The sequence below is a fragment of the Verticillium nonalfalfae genome (genome assembly GCF_003724135.2).
Source record: "Verticillium nonalfalfae strain VnAa140/NRRL 66861 chromosome Unknown scaffold_127, whole genome shotgun sequence".
NCBI classification, from domain to species: Eukaryota; Fungi; Ascomycota; class Sordariomycetes; order Glomerellales; family Plectosphaerellaceae; genus Verticillium; species Verticillium nonalfalfae.
Window position 1 is genome coordinate 42,413 of NW_021167352.1, and position 23,578 is coordinate 65,990.

General features: G+C 57.8%; 5 protein-coding genes across 5 annotated transcripts; 3 read left to right on the forward strand and 2 right to left on the reverse strand.

Annotated features, from left to right (window-relative positions):
- Window positions 1–529: 529 nt before the first annotated feature.
- On the forward strand, window positions 530–3,314 carry D7B24_001352 (uncharacterized protein; the record flags this gene model as incomplete). The annotated part of the gene is made up of 3 exons (XM_028635589.1): window positions 530–1,458; window positions 1,563–1,628; window positions 1,886–3,314. 3 exons carry the CDS (start codon window positions 530–532, stop codon window positions 3,312–3,314), a joined length of 2,424 nt encoding a protein of 807 aa, XP_028491934.1.
- Window positions 3,315–6,862: 3,548 nt separating this feature from the next.
- Window positions 6,863–11,305, forward strand: ACA10 (Calcium-transporting ATPase 10, plasma membrane-type; the record flags this gene model as incomplete). Its single annotated transcript, XM_028635590.1, has 4 exons — window positions 6,863–6,921; window positions 7,003–8,386; window positions 8,438–10,401; window positions 10,459–11,305. 4 exons carry the CDS (start codon window positions 6,863–6,865, stop codon window positions 11,303–11,305), a joined length of 4,254 nt encoding a protein of 1,417 aa, XP_028491935.1.
- A 1,129-nt stretch (window positions 11,306–12,434) lies between these two features.
- On the reverse strand, window positions 12,435–14,036 carry SIRT1 (NAD-dependent protein deacetylase sirtuin-1; the record flags this gene model as incomplete). Its single annotated transcript, XM_028635591.1, has 1 exon — window positions 12,435–14,036. The coding sequence occupies one exon, from the start codon at window positions 14,034–14,036 to the stop codon at window positions 12,435–12,437; it is 1,602 nt and encodes a 533-aa protein (XP_028491936.1).
- A 3,536-nt stretch (window positions 14,037–17,572) lies between these two features.
- Window positions 17,573–20,726, reverse strand: D7B24_001355 (uncharacterized protein; the record flags this gene model as incomplete). Its single annotated transcript, XM_028635592.1, has 3 exons — window positions 17,573–19,149; window positions 19,208–20,051; window positions 20,124–20,726. The coding sequence occupies 3 exons, from the start codon at window positions 20,724–20,726 to the stop codon at window positions 17,573–17,575; spliced, it is 3,024 nt and encodes a 1,007-aa protein (XP_028491937.1).
- A 436-nt stretch (window positions 20,727–21,162) lies between these two features.
- BAT2 (branched-chain-amino-acid transaminase bat2) lies at window positions 21,163–23,179 on the forward strand (the record flags this gene model as incomplete). Its single annotated transcript, XM_028635593.1, has 3 exons — window positions 21,163–21,183; window positions 21,766–22,036; window positions 22,164–23,179. The coding sequence occupies 3 exons, from the start codon at window positions 21,163–21,165 to the stop codon at window positions 23,177–23,179; spliced, it is 1,308 nt and encodes a 435-aa protein (XP_028491938.1).
- Between the last annotated feature and the right edge of the window lie 399 nt (window positions 23,180–23,578).

The window sequence follows — 23,578 nt, forward strand, 5'->3', positions numbered from 1 at the left end:
TTATTTTTTTCTTCCTCAGGTAGGTAGGTTGGCAGCAGGCTCGCGGTGTCAGGTCAGGGCAAGGCATGACAGAATGATTCCCCCTCAATACGACTTGCTTGTACCAATTTGTTTAGCCATCCGTTCCGTGATGTTTTGCGTGTTGTGTCATGGAACAAACAGCTGTCACAATACCGGACCATTCGATGACCAACAGGCAACGGCGAACACGCAACACATCTTTTCCCAAGGAAGAGAACCAAGGAAGAGAAAGAGACCAAGAGAATGTACATGTAGTAGGCCGGTCCGTTCCGAGGCAATAGCGTAATGGCGTGGATTGGGCGTCGATGAGCATCAACGAACCCCACTATTGCATCCCACTTCGCTCGACCCACAACGCTCAACCGCCACCATCTTCTTCACGACCCCTCCTCTCTCGGTCTTACCCTCACGTCACCTCCATCACTCCTCATCTCATCTCCTTCTCGCTGGCTGTCTCGGGCATTTCAAATTTTAAGTTTCTGCATCGGTAGACACAAGACAAGACACCATGCATATCCTCGTGACCAACGACGACGGTCCCCCCTCGCCACATTCGTCCCCCTACGTCGCCTCCCTCGTTGCCGAGCTCAAGAAGGCGGGCCACACCGTCTCGGTCTGCCTCCCTCACACGCAGCGCTCCTGGATCGGCAAGGCCCACATCATCGGCCAGTCCGTCAAGCCCGTCTACTACACGCCGTCTCCGAACCTGTACGGCGATGACGCCGAGGGCACCATCCACACGCGGCCCACGACGTCGGACCCCGCGACGCCCGGCACCTTTGACGCCGACAAGGAATGGGTCCTCGTCGACGGCACGCCGGCCTCGTGCGTCCAGATCGGCCTGCACCACTTCTTCGCCGAGCGCGGCCCCGTCGACCTCGTCGTCAGCGGGCCCAACTACGGCCGCAACACGACGGCCGTCTTTGCCCTGTCGAGCGGCACCCTCGGCGGCGCCATGGAGGGCGCCATCTGCGGCAAGAAGGCCATCGCCCTGAGCTACGCCTTCTTCTCGCGGAACCACGACCCCGTCATCATTGGCGGCGCCGCGCGCCACGGCGTCCGCGTCATTGAGAAGCTGTACGCCGACTGGCCCGCCGACGCCAGCGTCGACCTCTACAGCGTCAACGTGCCGCTCGTCGAGGGCGTCGAGACCCACAAGACGCTGTGGACCGGCGTGCTGCAGAACTACTGGCACGACGCCGGCTGCTTCCAGGAGCTCGACGGCGACGCCGCCGACGAGGTTGTCGAGGAGGAGAGGATACGCGAGGGGCAGGGCGGCGAGGTCCAGGGCGGCGAGAGGAAAGCGGACGAGCTGCTGCACAAGAAGCACAGACAGAGGCACTTCAAGTGGGCGCCGTCCTTTGCCGGCGTCTACAAGAGCGTCGAGGATGCGCCGCCTGGCAACGATGGCTGGGCTGTCGAGAAGGGATACACAAGGTGAGAAAACTCTCGTCTGCAATTTCCCCTTTATGTTTTTTTTTTCTTTTTATTTTTGACTCCTTCTTCTCTTCTTCTTCGGGATCTTCCACTGACAGTCACAGCGTCACGGCCTTGAAGGCAAACTTCTGGCACGCCGCGGAGCATCTGCATGAGAAAGAGCTGGTTCTGTGAGTACATACGCCTTGCTTTTTTGACCCCCCTTTTTCTTTCTCTTGAGCAGGGCGCGGGCACCTGGAGATGCGAGATATACGGAGGGTCAGCTCTAGCGCCGGGTTCGGGGTCGACGAGCAACAGACGGACATGACTGTGGCCGAGCGAGGACAAAATCCCCCACCCCACCAAGCAACGCTTGCTTGCCTGTATTCTACGCAGAAACCGGCAGAACCCATATAATAGAGCAAAGTCTTACGCTTGTGTTTACTAGTTCGCCGTCCCGGGAGGAGGAGGCCAAGACGAGCAGCCAGCAACTACCCCTGAGGCCCGCCGCGGCCCAGAAGCCGGAACAGGCAGAGACGGCCACGTGCTACGCCGTTGTCGATTACGGCGACGAATACGTCCAGCCCCTGATTCTGGACGCCATGAACTCACTCCTGCCCGAGGGATCCTGGGAGCTGCTGCCCCACTCGCCATCCTCGTCAGCCGACGAAGTCCTGTCGCTGGCGAACATTGTCCCCTCGCCGACGGCCAAACTCGTGCAGATTGCACCCTACGAGACGCTTGACTTTGCGTACGCCGCCGACCACTCGTCCACCGTGCTCATCAACAGCTACATGATCCGCAAGGCTCTCATCCGGAAGCACTACCTGTCCGCGACGGTGGAGACGTGGTCCGCCAAACACCCGTCCTCGTCGCTGGCCACGGGCGTCAAGCGCAGCGAGCACTTTGAGCTCGACTACGCCGAGTTTCTCGACGACGCCCTCGTCGAGGCCTTTGACCTGCGCGAGAGCCTCGAGCGGAACGAAGAAAAGGACGACCCGGCGCAGCGGGACTGGTGGATCCTGAAGCCCGGCATGAGCGACCGCGGCCAGGGCATTCGGCTCTTCAGCACGCAGGACGAGCTGCAGGCCATCTTTGACGGATGGGAGGCCGACAGGCCCGACAGCGATGCCGGCGAAGACGGAGACGAAGACGGAGACGGAGAAGGGGGAGAAGCCGCCGGCGGCGCCCGCGACGGCAGCGGTGACTACATCACGACATCGCACCTGCGCCACTTTGTCGCCCAGCCGTACATCCACCCGCCGCTGCTCCTCGACACGGACAGCCGCAAGTTCCACATCCGCACGTACGTGCTGGCCGTCGGCTGCCTGTCCGTGTACGTCTACAGCGACATGCTCGCGCTCTTCGCGGGCGCGCCGTACGCGCCGCCGTGGACGGCGCCCGAGAACCTCGACGCCCACCTCACCAACACGTGCCTCCAGACGGCGGCCGGCAGCGAAGCCGCCACGACGCCAACGACGACGACGACGCCGACGGTGCGCCGGCTCGCGGCCCTGGGGCTCGCGCCCGCGGTCGAGCGGCGCGTGCGGGACAAGATTGGCGCGCTGACGGGCGACGTCTTCGAGGGCGCGGCGCGCGGCATGACGGTGCACTTTCAGCCGCTGCCCGGCGCGTTCGAGGTGTACGGGCTCGACTTCCTCGTCGATGCCGCGGGCGACGCCTGGCTGCTCGAGGTCAACGCCTTCCCGGACTTTAAGCAGAGCGGCGACGGCCGGACGGGGCAGGTTGTGGCTGGCTTCTGGCGGGGTGTTGTGCGGACGGCTGTGGCGGGGTTCTTCGGCGTCGAGACCCCCGCCGCCGGCGAGGGTGAGGGCACGATGGAACTTGTAAGGGAGATTGATCTGGGCCGGAGGTGATCCTCTGCCCGTTCGGTCTCCGGTGCGTGTGTCCTCGTGGGACAAGGGTTTTCGATGGTGTTCCGGGTTATTAAATGGTCAACTAAGGGGTAAAAAGTTTTGTATTCTCGGGTGAGGTTCGCACGTCAGGGTTAGACGGTAATGCCTCAGACTGGTGTATTCATGCTCCCGTGTCACAGCTCGCATCACTCGCGTGCGATTCTGTCGACCGTCACGTTGGATCATGTCTTGTGACTGAGTGTGGTAAAGCACCCCGCATGACGGTTCGTGAACTCACATGGAGTAGCTTGGCTTGTGGATATGTAACTGACGGTCTTGCGCGGCTGACAACGTCGACAGCCTCCTGACAAGAGCATAATATGGTGCGCTTGTAGTTCTGAATATGGTCATTGAATGGGGCTGTGTCTATCCTATCCCGCCGATGGCCCCATCGAAGTCACCTAACTGTGCGGGCCACTGGATAACTTGATACAACTAGCAGCGCTCTATCAGCCCGAGAGTGTTGAATGTTCTTCGATTGTAGTAAGGCCAACGTCAATGCCCGAGATCAGCCTTCGATACTCGATCGATCGAAAGCATCCATACCTCCTCAATTCCGGGTGCTCATGACATAACGACAGTTCGAGACCAGAAAATAACAGACCCTATGAGATATCGGATGTCATGAAAGTACCTAGCCAAGCTTCTCCCTTGCCTTATGCGCGAATCAAGCTCATGGGCATAGGGCGGCCTTTGGCATACGAGGATCGGTACCAGACTGGAAGCACCCCAGCACCAACGAAGCCCCGAGGCGCACTCTGCATGTTGCGCATGATAACGTTCCGATTGGGATCACCTCGCCCCGTGGTTGTCAACTTTGTCGGACCAAACTCCAAGGCTAGAAACATGCCACGGGGTTGTCACTCATTTCAGACGGGCTATGTAGTTGATCTGCGGTTTGCATCACAAACTTGTACGCTCCTGATACCGATGAACACCATTCGGATCGTGTCTTGCACGGCACGGCGCACGTAGAGTTTCGTCAAGCTACTCAGCCTCCGAGACTAAATCTACAATGCGACACACACGTCCCAAGGATGCGCTGATGGACAACACGATTGATATCACGACAGATGCAACCCACTGAGGCAACCCAAACCGAGCCAAGAGCTCAGCCGGTTTCGCAAGAAGGCAACCCCAAACGAGGATAAAAGTGCGGATAGGCAAAATGCAGTGCAGATCCGACAGAATGAGACGGGCGGGAATAACGCTGGGAGGCACAGACTCATCGAAGCTTTGCCGTACTGAAGACAAGGTCCCGTTTCGTACCAAACAACCTGTCACCCTTGGACAGGGCGAGTGGCTCAGGCGCCAGAGTCGGGCGGTTTGAGGCGCTTGGTGTGAAGCGCCCGACTTTGGGGCTAAAAGGGAGTGTGGCACTTGTCTTGTTTCGCTCCGTCTTTTCTTTGTGTGCCGGGCAGTTTACGTCCGAAGGGGCTCTCAGCAAACATGATGGGAGCTGTATTCGCGGTTTGCTTCTTTTTCACGCCTGACTGATGACAGCTCACGTCGGTCCTCCCAGGGCCTCCTGAGGAATAGACACATGCCCATTGACCAATCTTGGTGTCAAATTGGCAGTTCCGAACAGCCGCTCACCCCCTTCTCTGCCGCGGTAAATTTTGCAGTGCTCGGGGGGAATGGGCCAGGGGTGGAGCTTGGCATGGCACGGAGATCATGCCAAGAAACGAGTTGAGCGTCCCTTGTCGGCTTGGTTGGCCAATGTTCGTCCAAGTTCGCTGGGCCTGGTTGTTTCTAGACGGGGTGGAGACTTGTCGGCCCTGGAGATATTGTCAACAAAGCGATTGTAATGAGACGAAGGGAGGGAGAGAGGGAGGGAGGAAGCTTGGCCATCTGATGCAAACCAAGACGGCTGAAAAATAAAAGCGAGCAAGCCATGTCATTGTTGATCTGATCAGGCTGAGCCAACCCAGTAAGTCGAACCTTCACAGGGCGCCGTGTTTGCTTGTTGGGAGCATTTTGCGTAGCACTCTCCCCCCCCCCCTGGTGGCTCGCTCATTGGATACCAAGGTGAAAGAAAGGCTTATACCGACACAACAAACTGCGGTAGCCATGCGGGAACACGAGGCACCAAGGACCAACAGCAGCAGACGGAGCGCATGCTCGCCCCGTCCGCCCACAGTCGCATTCCGGGGTACCTCTCGAGAAGGTCAGAAAGAGGAGTGGATACGGCGCGTAGCTGGGACAACTGGCGATTGGCATGATACTGCTCGATGTTGTGCTTTCATCTCTTTGTCTTTGTCTTTGTCTTGTCGTGTCATGGTATGCCCCGCCCGGTGCTTGACGACACTGATCACTGATGTCGTGAGCAGGGTGGTTGTGATGTGAGACTGGCGGGCGACGAAGGGGGAAATAAGAGGCAGCGCTGGAGAAGGTCCTTTGGCTTTACCTGCCTGGGTACCTCAACCGATAGGCGTTTGTGTACCTACCATCTACCTAGGCAGGTAGGTACCTACCTAGGTACCTACCTACCAGGTCCGGCATAGGCAGGTAGGGCTCCGGGTGTAGAAGTCAGTGGCCGAATAGCGATCTACCCGCGCCCCTGCATATGTCAAGCACCGAGGCCCCTGCGGCCACTACGCCCCAACAGTGCTAGCCTCCACGGCCGAGGTGCCATCAGCTCCTGCCGTACCCCTGGGGCCCCTGGCGCCTTCCTCGAATCTTCCCTAGCCCTTCCCTCGGGTGGCCCCCATTTGCCCCCGTTTGCGAGAGCCGTGGCCAGTGAGAGACCCTGCCTCGGCGGTTGCACTGCCTCACTGGGGGAGACGTGCCCAAGGAGCCTCAAAGCTCGCCGTATCTAAGGGAACATGTAGTAGGTAGGTGCCTACCTAGGTGGGTGGGTAACTTGGGGGTGTACATGGTATATGTACGTGGTCAGGCGTGGTACATGGGCGTAAGTACCTACCTGGGTAGGTATCTCCAGAAGGCAAGGTCCAGGTAGCCACGCACCTTACCTCAAGGTCACCTACCGAGCAGGGTACCTAAAAGGTAGCGAAGGCAGAGGCAAAATAATGCATGTCGCAGGAAGCAAACTTCCGCTGCTTGCTATTCTCGTCATCTGTGTTCAATGTCATGCTTTTCTCCTTCTGCTGCTTTCTCCTTTCGACATCTAATCCATAAACCCCCTCCCTTGGCCCCGCCGCCCCCTGCTGGCCTGATCAGTGTTTGTGCGCGTCTGCCTCCGACAAGCACCCTGCACCGCTTCACTCTACTTTACTTCACTTCATCACACTCCTTCTCACAATCATAATAGCAGAGCAGAAGCAGCTTGGTGCCGTGCATGACGCTCGCCGCCTTCTGCGGACCCTCATTCACCATCCTTCATGGGACTCGAGCACCTCTCGCTGCCTCGCTCCACGCCCTTCTGAACCTCACAACAGCATTCTTTACTTTTACTTCTCCGATATATTTTGTATTGCTCCTCTTCAAACTCGATCCCAGCGCGCCACAGCGCACGCCTCGCCCTCGTCCAACACGGACACACCGCCATCATGGACCCCAATCGCGACGCGCAGGACGACCCTGCTCCTGCTCAGCGCAGACCTCGCGCGTATGTGTGACAAGAGACTTGTCAACCCTCAGCTGTGGCCGCCACGCCGTACGTAGTGCTAGCCTATTAACGGGTGTACAGACCAACAATTACCATTGACACCACGGCCGCGGCCTCGACTCCCGATGTGCCTCACGACGCGCGAGCGAATCTCGGTGCCAGTCCCACCTCCCTTCAAGAAGATGCTATCAGTCCTTCCACCGTTGTCGACCCGGCCGCTGCGCAATGGATCGCTTCGCAGAACATGCTCGCCGCCCAGGACCCCTATGCCCGCCCCGAGCTCCGTGCCGAGACCTCCTTCGACAGCAGAGATAGCCGGCCCCGGAGCCCACACAACGTTTCGAGCCCCATCACTGCCAGAGGCAACGATCGCGCTTTCCTCTCCGTGCCGACGACCGCCCGTTCACGACAAAACTCGGTCGACGACGACGTGGAGACCTCTCGGTCTTTCGTCTCCTCGCAAGGCGATACTCTCGCCGTGTCGGGCTCGAACGCCGAAAAGACTGGCTTCCACAGCCACCACCTCTCCAACGACAAGCTGATGAAGGACGACACGGCGCTGCAGCCAGACCAAGGGAAGGAGGGCGATTTTCAAGTCGACAACAACCCCTTTGCGTTCAGTCCTGGTCAACTGAATAAGCTTCTCAACCCCAAGAGCCTGGCCGCCTTCTACCAAATCGGAGGCTTGGCCGGCCTCGAAAAGGGTGTCCAGAGCGATCGGAAAGCAGGTCTCAGTATCGAAGAGAACAACGTCCCTCAGCACGTCACGTATGAGCAGGCCACGAGCCACCTGGCACTCAAGTCAGATGGCCGTCACAAGGAAGATGATTCTGCGGCCCCTGCGCGTCCTCATCCCGCAGCGGGCGGGGACGGCAGCTTTGTCGACAGGAAGCGAGTTTTCAAGGACAACCGCCTTCCGGAGAAGAAGGGCAAGAGTCTCTTGCAGCTCATGTGGATCACATACCAAGACAAGGTCCTGATGCTTCTGACTGCTGCTGCTGTCGTCTCCCTCGCCATTGGCATTTACCAATCGGTGGGTGGTGAACACAAAGAGGGCGAGTCCAGGGTGGAGTGGGTGGAGGGCGTCGCCATTGTGGCGGCCATTGTCATCGTTGTTGTTGTTGGGTCCTTGAACGACTATTCCAAGGAGCGACAGTTTGCCAAGCTCAACAAGAAGAAGCAAGACCGCGATGTCAAGGTTGTTCGTTCCGGAAAGATTATGGAGATCTCCGTATACGACATTTTGGTGGGCGACGTCGTTCACCTGGAACCAGGTGACTTGGTTCCAGTCGATGGCCTGCTCATTGAGGGCTTCAATGTCAAATGCGACGAATCTCAGGCGACGGGAGAGTCCGACATCATCAAGAAGAAGGCGGCGGCTGACGTATTTGCCGCTATTGAGAACCACGAAGATGTCAAGAAGATGGACCCCTTCATCCTCTCTGGCGCGCGTGTCATGGAAGGTGTTGGCACCTTCATGGTCACCTCGACTGGTGTGAACTCTACCTACGGCCAGACGCTCATGGCACTCAACGAGGATCCCGAAGTCACACCGCTTCAGTCCAAACTGAACATCATCGCCGAGTACATCGCCAAGCTTGGAGGTGCCGCCGGTCTGCTCCTGTTCATCGTCCTTTTCATTCGGTTCCTTGTGCGGCTGCCCCGTCTCGACAGCGACGTCACCCCGGCTGACAAGGGTCAAATGTTCCTCGAAATCTTCATCGTTGTCGTCACCATCATTGTCGTCGCTGTTCCCGAGGGACTGCCTCTCGCCGTCACACTTGCCCTGGCATTCGCGACGAGACGAATGTTGAAAGACAACAACCTCGTCAGGCATCTCAAGGCATGCGAAGTCATGGGCAACGCGACGAACATCTGCTCCGACAAGACTGGAACGCTGACCCAAAACAAGATGCAGGTGGTGGCTGGCACGATCGGGACTACGCATCAGTTCGGGGCCCAGCGCCCTGGAAGCTCAGGGAGTGCTCTCGGCAGCTCTGCCGTCGAGCAGGGCGGTGACATCCAGATTCCCGAATTCGTCAAGATGCTGGGACCCGAGGTCAAGGATATCCTTCTCAAGTCGATCGTCCTGAACTCGACTGCCTTTGAGGGCGAGGTCGATGGCGAGAAGACATTCATCGGTTCCAAGACGGAAAGTGCCCTGCTCCTGCTGGCCCAGGCTCACCTCGGCATGGGCCCGGTCAGCGAGGAGCGCGCCAACGCTCACACCCTTCAGCTGATTCCCTTTGACTCCGGCCGCAAATGCATGGGCATTGTTATCCAACTCCCGAGTGGTGGCGCTCGACTGTTTGTCAAGGGTGCCTCCGAGATTGTCGTCGCCCAGTGCAGCGAGCTTTTCGGACAACCGTCGACCGATGCCTCGCTTGTGTCCATGACTGTCGACAACCACAAGATGGTGAACGGTCTCATTGAGAGCTACGCCTCGCGCTCCCTTCGTACGATTGGCCTTGCGTACAAAGACTTTCCCCAATGGCCCCCGCGAACCGCCCGTCGCGGTGACGCCGACAAGAACGAGATTCATTTTGAGGACCTATTCCGGAACATGGTCTTCGTCGGCATGGTAGGCATTCAGGACCCTCTACGTGAAGGCGTCCCCGAGGCTGTCCGCACGTGCCAGGGCGCTGGTGTCTGCGTCCGCATGGTTACCGGAGACAACAAGATCACTGCTCAGGCCATCGCCAAGGAGTGCGGCATTCTGCAGCCCCACAGTGTTGTGATGGAGGGACCTGAATTCCGCAACCTGACCAAGTACGAACAAATGGAGATTCTGCCTCGACTACACGTTCTCGCTCGTTCAAGCCCCGAGGACAAGCGCGTCCTGGTTAAGCGCCTGAAAGAACAGGGCGAGATTGTCGCCGTCACAGGTGATGGTACGAACGATGCGCCAGCTCTCAAGACAGCAGATGTCGGCTTCTCCATGGGCATCGCGGGCACCGAAGTGGCCAAGGAGGCTTCCGCAATCATTCTCATGGATGACAACTTCAACTCGATTGTCAAGGCTCTCATGTGGGGACGTGCGGTCAACGACGCGGTGAAACGTTTCCTCCAGTTCCAGCTCACGGTCAACATTACTGCCGTCGTGCTCACATTCGTTACGTCTGTCTCCAGCAACGGAGGCGAGGGTGCTGTATCGGTCCTCACAGCGGTGCAGCTGCTGTGGGTCAATCTCATCATGGACACTCTCGCTGCTCTCGCCTTGGCCACGGACCCGCCTCAGAGGAGCGTTCTCTTGAGGAAGCCCGAGAGACGCAACGCCTCGATCATCTCTACGACGATGTGGAAAATGATCATCGGCCAAGCTATCTACCAGCTCGCCATAACATTCATGCTCTTCTACGGCTACGATCATCTGGACCTTGTGAAGAATGAGATGAACCTGTCTCCAGAGAGGTTTGAAGCTCAGGTCCGCACTCTCGTGTTCAACACGTTTGTGTGGATGCAAATCTTCAACCAGTGGAAGTAAGTAGTCGATCAAACCCCATGTATCCTGATATCGAGTTGACTAACCGCCTCCAGCAACCGCCGCCTCGATAATCGCTTCAACATCTTTGAAGGTCTTACGCAAAATTACTTTTTCGTTGCTATCAGCTCGATTATGATCGGCGGACAGATTTTGATCATCTTTGTGGGTGGTGCTGCTTTGTCAATTGCTCCTGATAAGCAGACGGCCCTGATGTGGGGCATCGCCATTGTCCTCGGGTTCCTCTCCATTCCCTTCGGTATCGTCATCCGTCTCATCCCCGACGAGTTTGTCGAGCGCCTCATCCCGGACTACCTCAAACGCAAGTCCAAGGAGAGCGGGCCCAAGCTCACGGTGGACGACGAGGAGTTTGGCCAGTACCCAGACGCGCTGGCGGACGTGCGGGACGAACTGACGTTCCTCAAGCGTATGAAGGGCGGACGCTTGAACAACCTCAAGTTTGCGGTTCAGCACCCTCGCGAGACGTTTGTGACGTACTCGAGAAGCCCAACGCACTCGCGGTCCAACTCGGTCATCAACCCGGCGCCGCCCGCCACGCCACCCCGACAGGCCAGCATCAGCGAGGCACCCCCGGCACCGACGCCCGAGTCACGTAGGCGCTCGCGAAGCAACCGTAGCAGGTCCAACTCGGCGCTCGGCGCGCCGACTGTCATGGCTGGCCTCATTGCCGCCGGTGTGGCAGCCAACTGGACGCCCAACGACCCCAGGAGGAACCGCTCGGACGCGGGCCTGGCGGGCGAGAGCAGAGAGGGCATCTCGCGGCAGAACTCGACGTCGGGACACGTCAGCATTCAGGAGGAGGGGCACGAAGTGGAATGCCCAGCGGCAGCGAAGGGACAGACGGAGTCGACGAGCAGCAGCACGGGCGGCGCACAGCATTAGAGTGTATTTTTTTATTTTCTTTCATCCTCGGGCCGATGCCCGACTGCATTATGGCGTTGAGACGGGACGCGGCGACGCCCCCTGTTCTGTACTTGTACGATACCTCGGGTCCTTTGGCCCCTCGCATGGTCTTCCGGCTTCCCTTGTTCTGTTTTTCATTCATAATTTACGTCCAGAGTGGCACGTATAGACAGTCCGGCGCAATGATGAAGACGTGAACTCATTGCATGGCTGACGTGACGCTTCGTGTTCTGCGTCGAGCAATCGGTTCCTCGGTCCTCGAGGACTACCTCCAACGTGAGACACGCGTCACTGATGCTTGCGGTGAGAGTTTTTGAATGTTTCCTTGGTGTTTTGGTATTATTATGCTACGTCAATCCATCCATCCATCCCGTCCGAACGATACTTCTTTTCGGTTCTTGCCCTTTCTCGGCCGTGCTGCCGCAGCGAGGGAGGGCCTGCAGGGCGTGGCGTGTATGGAAGGAGACATGATTCCATCATCGCCCGGCCTCGTCTATTCCCATGTCGCAAAAGCGAGGTCAAGATAGCAGGGAGACGAAGTTGAGAAGCGTGCGAGCAGACAGGGGACAGAAAAGACGAGAGAGAACATGGGGAGGAACCAAGCAGGCAATAGACGCGGACAAGAAGAGGAAAAACAAAAATCAAACACTAGCGCCCACCCCCCTCCCCTTCTTTTGAGACACGAGGCTGGGGGAACGCAAAACACAAGAGGTATCTACACCGAGTCTAACGAGGGGGAAACCAAACAAAGGAAGAGACAGACAGGCAGCGGTGCCTCTTTTTTTTCTATCGTTCCGAGTCTTTTGGCATGCGCTGCTGCTGCTGGTGGTGGGGGGTAAAAAGTGCTGCCGGAACGCCGTGCACCGTTTTGCTGTGCTGGGAGGAGAAACTGAAGAAGAAAAAACTGGAGGGAGAAAAGGACCAAAGTGCGGGCGGCCCCTTTGGTTGTTGGTTGATGGGAAGGCGTTTGCGTCGTGATGGGTTAGGTTGTTGGAAGGAAACGGTTGTGAGTTATGGTCATGAGAGATCTGGGAAGAGCGCGCTGCGCTTCGGCAGAGCTGTCAAAGGGGCCAAGAAGACGAGAGCGGACGAGCGACTTTCAGACGCTCTATGACGACCGCTTCAGGTCGACGGGCGACTCGGACCTCTTGGCGGCCGGGTAGACCTGGGTGAAGCGGTGCCGGTGCTCGAAGCCGGGCTCGGTGTGGACGTCGACGGCCTGGCCCTGGGGCACCATGTCGTGGCGCAGGTCCCAGCCGGCGCGGCGGCACAGCTCGGCGACGACAACGTCGCACTGGCCGAGCAGGTCAATGTCAAAGTTGATGTGGTTGATGGGGTCGAGCGAGATGCAGAGCTGGGGCACGTGGGGCGGCAGCCACGAGACAATCTCGGATACGGGCGTCACCTTGAGCGAGGTGCCGATGACGAGGACGAGGTCGACGCGGTCGCGGTCGTGGCCGGCGAGGCGGCGGCCAAAGGCGTCGGGGAGGCCCTCGCCGAAAAAGGTGATGTCGGGCTTCATGACGCCGCCCTGGGGGATGTCGTCGTCGATGTCCGAGTCGTCGGACCGGTTGTCGTGGCCGGAGCGCCGGCGCGGCGCGTAGGGTCGCTTGGCGGCGTTGCCGCGCTTCGGGGGCCGTCCCGGGCGGCGGCGGCGTTGTTGCTGTTGCTCGCGCTCGGCCTGCAGCTGGGCGACGCACTTGGGGCACCGCGGGATCTGCTTGGCGTGGATGGCGGGGAAGATGTCCTCGCCCGGGCAGTTGTAGCCGCACTCGAGGCACGAGGCTGTGGCGAAGGAGCCGTGGCACTGGATGATGCGATCCGGGTTGATGCCGGCACGGGCCTCCACGTTGTCAATATTTTGCGTGTAGTTGGTGAGCAGCTTGCCCATGCGGTCCAGCATGGCGATGAAGGCATGCGTCGGCGAGTAGCGGTCCGTGTTCACAATGATGTCCTTGGCGACCGTGTAGAAGATGGTGGGGTCGTCGCGGAAGACGTTAATGTCAAAGACCTCCTGCGGGTCGTGCACGGCGAGGCCCATGTGCTCCAGCTGGGCGTAGAGTCCCGTCTTCTTGGAACGGAAGTCGGGGATGCCGAGCGATGTTGAGATGCCGGCGCCCGTAATGACCATGATGTTGCGGGAGCGGGTCAGCAGGGCGACGGCGTCGTCGAGTGAGTTGTGCGACGGCAGCTTGGCGCGCTTGGCCAGCTCACGGCTGAAGGCGAGCGTCAGCATGCTCGTGTAGGCCTCCTCGGGGGCGCCGTCGAGAAAAGCCGGGGCACGGATGTTAAAGGCCGTGAGCAGGCGTTTCGCCGTATACCGACCAGAATCGACTGTGCGCAGGCAGAACTCGCGGGGACCGATGGTCCGCAGCAGCTGGCGAAGGTGGTAGGCCTCGGCTGGCGAGCAGGCGGTGGGATCGTCAGCGGCGAATTTGGTGTCTGAGGGGATGCCGTCGACGGCGTCTTCAAAGAGAGAGTCATGTGTCCAGCAAGACTCACGCACATCCTTGGCGCGTTCTTCGAGTTCTCGCAAGCCGAGGTCGTGGGAGATTTCCGTGGGCGTGGGCGTCCGAGACGGTGTTTCTGTCTGAGCGCGCGACAGAGACCCGGAGCGAGACGTCGCCATCTCAACCGTGTTGACGGTCATGCCTTTGGGGCCTTTGACGCGTCGCTTGCCGATTCGGCGCTGTGGTTTTTTGTGATACATTGTTGTGTTGGCCGGCGATTCTGGGTCAGGTCAGTGATTTGTTCATGTGCTTGTTTTTTTTTCCATGTCTGGTGTTTGAGCGACGACGATGCGGGGATCGACATGAACGCGTCTGGGACATCAATGTCGGTTTGAGAAGGCAACTGAAACGACAATGTGCACAAACAGAAGGATGAGAAATACAACCTGGCACACAGAAGCCAGTGAAATAGGAGCAAATGAGTGAATGAGCAACGAATGACACGACAGTGGCCACAACGCCCAGGTTCGGTCGGATCGCCGCCGATGGTTGGGTGAGACAAGACATGACTAGGCAGACGGGGAAGAACAGGGAGAGGAAGAGCAAGAGTGGGAAAAAAAGGCGGGAAGACCAGACAGAAAGAGAGGAAAGCCAAGAATACACGTACCTGTCCGACTGGCAGGTTGGCCATTTGCCCTCTCTGTTGTCCGCATAATGGGATGATGTGTAAGAGTTGAGTCTGTTATGCGTGGCAAAATGTGCCGACGAGAGAGTCTTGACGAGACGGCGATTTTGTCGCAGAAGGCTCGAAACTTGAAAATTCCACAACAAGTTACGCGACGATGGAAGGCCCAAAATGTATGATTGTCTCTTTGATGAGACAATATGTCGAGAGTTTTGGATGGATGGGGTTGATTGACGGATGGCAAGGGTGATGATGACTAGATGAAGCGATTCGGAATGGCGAGAGGTGTGTGTGTGTATGTGTGTGTGTGGTGGGACAAACAGGAAGAGCACGGGAGATAGGCAGACGAATTGACCGGGGGGGTTGGCAAGGTTGTGTGGGGGGGCGAGGAGGAGAATGTGCCCAGGTGAAGCAAGCAAAAGGCAGACGTCGCAACTCCGGGCCTTGTGCAGAGTTGAGGTCAAGGTATCGAGGAGCAAGGGTGACAAGAGTGCAAGAGAGAGAGAGAGGGCGAGATAGAGAGGAAGATAGAGAGGAAGATAGAGAGGAAGATAGAGTGTGTGTACGAGTGGATAGAGAGAAAGAGACAGAGAGGCGGAGTCGGGGCGAAGACGACCAACAAAAACAGGGATGCGTCGTGTTGAGAGGAAGTGAGTCGAGTCGGACGACGGAAAATGGGAGTTGTGGAAAGGTCTAGGTTGAGGAGAGTAGGAATGGGTGGGCAGAAGAAAAGGGAATAGCACCAAAGTGTAAGGCAAGGTGAGGCAAGGTAAGGCAAGGCAAGGCAAGACCAAGCGGCCTCGCTAGAAACTCTACCTTTGGCTCACTCTACTTTACTTCTCTTCTGCTCTCCTCTGCTCTCCTCTCCTCTGCTCTCCTCGGCTTGCCTCCTCGTCCCTCTTCTTGTTCTTCTTGTCCAGGCCAAGACCCGAGTTGTATGGGCATTTCCACTTGCCTCAGCCACAAGGTAAACGCAACGGAAAGTCAAGAGATGCCGATCAATGGATGGATGGCTGTCATGTGATGCGTATCTCTCTCTCTCTCTCTCTCTCTCTCGCATGTCCTGCTCGCTCACATGGGCTCTTGTCTGATGACCCGGGTTGGTGTCACTACAACAGTGGAAGCCAGAATGAACAATCGAACGAAGGAAGCAACTTGTCGATCCTCCGTCTTTTTTTCCCCGTCGGGCCATGCATATGAAAATCGAAAAAAAAATGCAAGTGGAAAGCCAAACGCAAATGGCACGGAAAGCCAAGGTTCCCTCTTTTCTGGTGCATCGGCCAGCGGGCCAATGATTTGAGAGACAGAAAGCACTACGTCGGGAATGCACCAGTATATGGTGACAGTATCTATCTCTGTGTGTGTGTGTGTGGTGTGGTGTCGGGCTTGGCCAAACACGGACTCGCCTGGTCTGGGCATTCGTGATTAGACCCTCGTCTACGCTACTCGTATACTCTGTGTACCAACTCATAACGCTCTTTTGCTCCTTTTTCCCCCATGCGATTCAAGTCAGCACAAATGAGGGATGCGTCCAACGGGTAAACTCGTTGGGTTCGCTTATACGTCGCCCTCGTTTTGGCTGGCGTTGCCCGATCTGTCATCGTCCTCCGTTCCCGTCGATGGACTGCATGAGCTCATGAGCTGGCGCCTTTTGCCTGAGCACCGCCCGGACACTGGTTGGCTGGAGGGGGCCTGGGCTGGGCGCCGAGGGCTGATCCGGAGCGTCGTCGAAATTGTGACAATTGCCTACTCACCCTACCTTGCCTAGGTACCTTTGGTAGGTTCATCAAGGTATGATTGATTACCGGGCCTTGTGTTCTGCCTGAGCCGGGGGGGTTGGAGTATCGCCATCTGTCGCCATTGATGACCCTGTTGCGTGGTGGGAACCGCCCGTCTCCGTCAGACACCGATAACGTTATTCCCGCAATGATTGCTTCGAGAGGGCGGATGTTCACTGTAGAAAGAAAAGAGTCTGGCGGTGAAAATGGACTATCAAAGCTAGAGCGAACAATAATGTATGGATGATCCACTTTCGGCTTCGGCCTCTGCGTTAGGTAGTCTCATCATGACACTGCGCTGAACCTGTCAGCGAATCCATCCACCTCACTTCCATTTATCGATACCTATTCCACTCAAGAGCCTGCAAAAGAACATGTCCTCCAAGTATCACGGTGTCAGGCGATGAGCCGAAGAGCGGTATGAAAATACAGCACATGATGAGATGTCCCCTCGACACAACTCGCCATCTTCGTCACCTGCTACCGCCAGCTGTGCAAGATAGGTGTGGTTTGGGGTCCTGCAGAACGTGCTGCTATCGAGCGTGTCACCCGGTCCGATATTGCCAGACATGGATCATGTTCCAGCCCAGAGGGAAATCCCCTCCCCCATCAACTGCCACGCACACACATCCCCAAAGGAACCACATCTGTTTTTTTCCTTTCTTTCGTTGCAGAACGGAAATCGTCGGGGATGCGGGCTCGCGTTTCTAACATGTGTAGCGCATCTTCTCTGCCCCTTTTGAATGGTGGTGCATGGCTGTGCGACAACTGAGTGCAGTGCGCCGTTCAAGCTTGGGTGTGTTCTGCGTGCGTCAATCCCGGAAGTGGTGGCATCATGACCCGGCGCCTCCGTCCGCACGCCACTAGGAGAACACGCCCGCTGGTTTTTCCGTGTGTGCCATTTGGTATCGATTGTTCTGGTCCAGTCCGCCTCGGCTAATACAGCGGACGAGCCAGCTGACGAGACGTACGGCGCCAGCCATGCTGCTCCCCATGTGTTGAAAAGGCTCCGGGGAAACACTCGACTGGGCTGTGGAAGTCAAGCTCTGGTCCCCGTCAATGTCCTGGGTGCTGACCAACAGGAGCAAATAATAGATGGGCCACGCATGGCGCCCTTGGGACGGCTCATCCGTGTTGTGTCATTTTGAGTCATGTTCGAGTGAGATTAGAGAGAAAGAGGTAGAAGAGTTACCCGGTCCTTGACTCCAAAAGCTGGATCGCATTGCTTTTCAAACATCAAAATCTATCAACGCTGTCTATCAACTCGGTGAGAAAACGTCCTCAAACCAAAAGTGAACAACCAAAACCAACAGGCGCTAACAGACTTCGCTCCTCATATCAGGCTCTGGTACTTATCCAACCCAGGCTTTGCCTGCTGTTGCTGTGTTTGCTGTTGTTGTTGTTGTTGATGCTGCTGCTGAGCTGTTCCCATCATGCTGTTCATGCTCGCTCCAGAACCCACGCCCATGCCCATGCCGGGCCTCGCTGCCATTGCATTCATAGAGTTCAGCGAGTTCATCGAGTTCATCGAGTTCGCCCCCTGCTGAGCCATCACGCCCATGCCCATCACGCCCATGCCCATCACGCCCATGCCCATACCACCCATGCCGCTCGCCGACCGGTTCACCGGGGCAGCCTGCTGCTGCTTCGGCGGCGGCGCGAGACTGAATCCCGACGACCCCATCATGCCGCTGCCACCACCCGGTGGCGGCGGAAGTGAGAATGATCCTTGTGAGGACCCCATGCCCGGCCTCGCGCCGCCACCCATGGACAGACTCCCCATCGAAGCGCTCATGGCCCCGAGGCCTGACGACGAGGGGGCCGGCGACGATGCCCATGGGTTGGACTGTGTCGCCGAATTGCCCGCCGACGCCCAGTTCACTGACGCTGCGGCGGCGCCCTGCTGCTGTTGTTGCTGCTGCTGCAGGGCGGGTTGCATCGGCTGAGAGAACTGCGTCGTCGAAGGAGTCATCGACTGGAATCCACTCAGGTCCGGCGTCACAGTGCGGAACGTCGGTTGCGCTTGCGCCTTGACGCCGTTAAACTGACCAGGCGCAGTCGTCGTTTGCGGCGGACTGGGTGTCGACCACGAAAAGGCGGCAGCCTTGGGTGTGCTGGATCGAGACCCCATCGATGGACGGGCTGACGTCGTGATGGTCGACGGCACGGGGGCATCGTCCCAGCTCGCAAACGAGTCGCCCGAGGTGGAGCTCGTGACTTTGCCCTTGACGAGCTGTTCAAAGTCGTTCTCCGACGCACCGTTGGTGTTGCTGTCAAAAGTCGTGCCCGTCACGCCGCCAAAGGCCATGAAGTCTTCTGTTCCGACGGTGCTGCCATTCGCGTTGCCGTTCAGTTCCTGCAGCTTCTTGGTCTGCTCGTCCTCTACGCGCCTCGACAGGGTTTTGATGAGATCCATGAAGCCTTGAAACTGCTTCAAATTGAGCAGCGGGCCCAGGCTCATGTTCCAAAGGATAGGCAGGATCTCCATGGCCACAAAGTCCGCGTCTGCCGTGTCGCCCACCACACGTAGTACGTTGAGTGCCGCCACCATGACCGCTGGCTCTTTGGTTTTGATTGACTTGATCAGGGGCACAATCTTCTCCTGCATTGTGTACTTGTCCAGAGCGCTGGAGGACGACGTCGTCTTCTTTCTCTCGGCGCTGAAGTCGCCCAGGCCGTCGTTCGACGGATCGTTCGACCCGCCGCACAGCACCACGAACGCCTGACAACCGCGCACCTTAATGGCCAGGCTGTTCGTTTTACTGAAGACCATGGCAATGACCGGGAAGAGTTCGTTCTTGATCGTGCTGAAGTCGAGCACCGCGAGGATGGCAGGCAGCCCTCTCAGAGCCGCATCAACAACAGCCGGAGTCCCTGATTCAATTGCTGTCATGATGATGGGTAATATATCTGGCCGAGTTAGCGACTTGATGGGAATGAGCCGGCTATCGCAGAAACCACCACTTACCGTCGGTGAACTCCTTGCCGCCGCAATTGCTCGAAATGACGGGCATGTTCTCGAGGACGACCATGAGACCGGCATCCTTGGCTGGATCTTTTGGCGGCTCTGCTTCTTTCTTGCCGGTCGACACGAAAATCTCCTTCAGCCTCGGCCGAACACTTTCGCTGAAAGCACGCTTTGCCGTCGGCAACAACTCGATGATTTTGAAGATGTTCTGAAGAATCAAAGAGATGAGCTCTTTGTCTTTCATCTCCTCGAGCAACGCCGGCAGCAGCTTCTTCTCCATGACCGACTTGGGGAAAGACGGCAGGACTTTATTCAAGCCCCGCATAAACTGTGCCTTTTCGTTGGGCGTCTTGGCGGGGAAAGCATCGAGGAAGCGAATCGTGGAGACCAGTATGTTGTCAAAATACTCGCTGTCCTGGAACTCCTTGGCCGTCATGCGCTGCGCCGGCCGTCGAGTGATGAGGCGCGGCAAGACGTGAGCCGACAGGTCCTTTGGCAAGTTTCTGGATGCCAAGAATTTATTGGATGAAGACGGAATCGTCGATGAGGAGGAGAACAGTCTTTTGTATGTCGAGACGCTAGCATGGGCTTCGAGAGGAGAGCGGTGGGGCGAGTTGTAGAGAGCAACACACAGGAGGCCTAGAGAGAACATATCGGCTGATGTTGTGAGGTTATTGTCGAGGACGAAATCGGGGGAGGTGTAGTCGAGGTTTAGCTGCACGGAGCCAGGTAACCTGGGGTCCATGTTCAGGATCTCGCCCAAGCTGATGGGCTGGATAGAGGTCGGCTTGTTTGAGTTCTCTTGAGGGCTGCAAAACGACAGACCACTGATTTTCCAGTCCGACTGTTCAAGCTGTTAGGCAGTGTTCCTAGCAGATATAGGTTATGGGAGGAGGAGGAGTGCGCGGTAACTGACCTTGGCGTTGATCAAGATGGCGTCAGGCGTCAGGTTTCCGTGCACCAAGCCAGCATTGTCGTGCAGAAACTCGAGTGCCTTGCTGATCTGCAGCAGTCCCTTTTGGATCTCAAGCTCATCAATTTCGAGCTCGCGCCGCCTCCGAACGCCCTCCGAATCCTCCGTCACATATCGGCTCGAGCGGCCACCAACCCCGCCTGACCGTTCCTGGTCATCCTTGTCCTGCAGCAGACTGGCGAGCGACGCCGTCACAGCCTCGGTCACGAACTGCAAGCCTCCACTTCGCGTCTCCTCCACAGGTTCGACGAGCTCGAGCACGCTCGGGTGTCGTAGTTTGGCAAGACTCGAGGCCTCCTTCTTCAGACGCTCGACAACCTCCTCGGTCGTGCGCTTGAACGCGCTGGCACTGCTGCGGCTCAGCGAGTTGCCATGGCTGTCGAGGGACTTCTTGTCGAAGACAAAAACGCTGTAGGCCTTGCCGGTGGACTTCTTCTTGCAGTCGTAAATCTTCCAGGGCCCGGCGGTGGATGTCGAATTTTGGGAGATGGAATAGTTTGCGGTGATGTTGGTAGAGGAGATCGACTTGAACGCCGAAGAGAACATGTTGTCTCAATTGCGCACCTCGAATTCAAGGCGGGGGCGATGCTGCGTGTGGAAGCTCGACCTTCATGACGGGACGGCGTACAAAAGGGGGGCGTCTTCGAACGAGTTGCCAGGTTGCGCCGAGCTGTAGTGGAGATGCGCACGTAGTGTGGAAGGCAAGTCTTTGTTCGTGGGCCGTAGCGATGATGGGCTGGGTGCCTTGTCGGATGTTCTTATGTTGCTGGCGATAAAGACTGTGGGAATGGCTCAGCCGCGTCAATGTCCAGGTGTCCAGGTTGACCTGTCGATGCTGAGGATGGGGGGGGTGGAGGGGAGCAGCACTTCTCAGCAGCCAAGTCCCAAGGTGAGCCAAGGTGAGGTCAGACGCTGGTTGCTGCCTGCACCAGGTTGCATCGCTCACCTCCGGCCTCTAGGTAGCCATCTACCTAGGCCAGACATGACTGGACCCCAGCTTCATGTAAGTAGCACGCGGAAAGCGGAGCTCCAACTGGGCGAGACCCTTATTCGGCGAGCTGGGTGCGCTAGCGGCCATGCTTCCACTAAAGCCGAAGAGTTGGTGCCCCAGGGAGCCCTGTAACGAACTGCTGCGTCAGGTCCCTGGTCTGGTAAGGTAGGTAAGTGAGGTAAGGTACCTTGCCTTGGGTACCCAGGTACCCAACGGCCCCAGTGGCCCCAGTACCGAAGGCCCCAGGTTCTGCTGCCATTGTCCTCTTGCGCCGCTTTCGGTTGCCTTTGATTGGCCCAGGTGCCAGTGCCCGGCCTGATTAGCTGGTGTAACCCGTACCGCAGGGGCGCCCTTCAGCGACAGAAGATGGAAAACAACGGCTCAAGCCTCCGATGAAGCTCCGACTCTCTCTGACTCTCGTCGACCACAGGAAACTACTTGTGCTGCTGTCCTTCCCACTCGGCATTCCCCCATCAATCTCTACTGTTACCTTTGAATAGTTCCTCTCCTGTCAATTGAGTCATTCAGCCTTCTCGCTGTCCTTTCCTCGCCCGTCCTTTTACTTCCAATCGCTCTCGTCACATATCACACCAGGCCCTTCAAATCTTTTTCCACAGCCCAACCGCTGCTATGCTGCGGCAACTGTTCCCGCGCGCCAGCGCCCGCACCGCCCTCAGGTTATCGCAGCTCCCTACCCAGCGCCCGGCGACATGGCAGGCTGCACGCCAGTACAGCGTCAAGCCCGTGGCGGCTTCTGATGCTAAGCCGCTGGGGCTCGACGCCTCCAAGCTCACGATAGAGGAGACCAAGACGCCTGGCAAGCTCAGCAAGCCGGAGGAGCTCGTCTTTGGCCGCAAGTTCTCAGGTCAGACTCCCAGGACCCCATCTGCGCCTTCTCTCTCTCTCTTTCTCTCTCTCTCTTTCTCTCTCTCTCTTTCTCTCTCTCTCTCTCTCTTTCTCTCTCTTGAACGCCTGACTAAACTTGTACGCAGACCACATGCTCACCATTGAGTGGACGAAAGAAAAGGGCTGGCTGGCGCCCCAGATCATCCCCTACCAGAACCTCTCGCTCGACCCGGCAACATGCGTGTTCCACTACGCTTTTGAGTGCTTTGAAGGCATGAAGGCGTACAAAGACAAGGCCGGCAAGATCCGCCTCTTCCGCCCGGACAAGAACATGGCCCGCCTGAACAAGTCGTCGGCCCGCATCGCGCTGCCGACCTTTGAGCCGACGGCCATGATCGAGCTCATCAGCAAGCTCGTGCGCACCGACGAGCGCTTCATCCCCAGCGAGCGCGGCTACTCCCTCTACCTTCGTCCCACCATGATCGGCACGCAAAAGACGCTCGGCGTCAACGCGCCCGGCTCGGCCCTCCTCTACGTCATCGCCTCGCCCGTCGGCCCCTACTACCCGACAGGCTTCAAGGCTATCACGCTCGAGGCCACCGACTACGCCGTGCGCGCCTGGCCCGGCGGCGTCGGCGACAAGAAGCTCGGCGCCAACTACGCCCCCTGCATCGTGCCCCAGCAGGAGGCCGAGAGCCGCGGCCACCAGCAGAACCTGTGGCTCTTTGGCCAGGAGGAGTTCGTCACCGAGGTCGGTAGCATGAACATGTTTGTCGCCCTCAAGAACAAGGAGACGGGCCAGAATGAGCTCGTCACGGCGCCCCTCGACGGCACCATCCTCGAGGGCGTCACGCGCGACTCGGTGCTGAGCCTCGCCCGCGAGAAGCTCGCCCCCGAGGGCTGGCTCGTCTCCGAGCGCAAGTACACCATGAAGGAGCTCGACGAGGCCGCGCAGGAGGGCCGTCTCATCGAGGCCTTTGGGTCCGGCACCGCCGCCATCATCAGCCCGGTGCGCTCCATCGCCTGGAAGGGCAAGACGGTGAGCTGCGGCCTGTCCGAGGCCGAGGAGTCTGGCGAGGTTGCGCTCAGGATGAAGGGCTGGATCGAGGCGAGGCAGTACGGTGACGAGGAGCACGAGTGGAGCCACGTCGTGGAGGCTTGAGTGGTGTCCGTGGACAAAGATAGAGTGGAGAGGTTCCCCTGATTGATTGATTTTTTGAAGCGAAGATCTGAATTTGTAGATCTAGAGAAGAAGAGAAAGAGAAAGTCAATACATGACCAGACTTTTCGCACAACTTTGCACCTTCAATGTCCCCTATTGCCTTTTTTGATGGTGCAAGGCTCTGCCGCGAGCATTACGTGGTACAACATGTCAAAGAGAAAAGCCAGGCAGTCGGTGAGATGTATACTATTGACGATCGAGCGTCGTTGATGCAGGTCTAGCCATGCCGAAAACCGTCGAGACTGCGTCTTGCATAGGAAAACCAGACGTCATGTACAATTTACTTCTAGGCTTTCGCCTCTTAGCTCTTCGGTGCTCTTCCTCTGTCTCTCCCTCTCC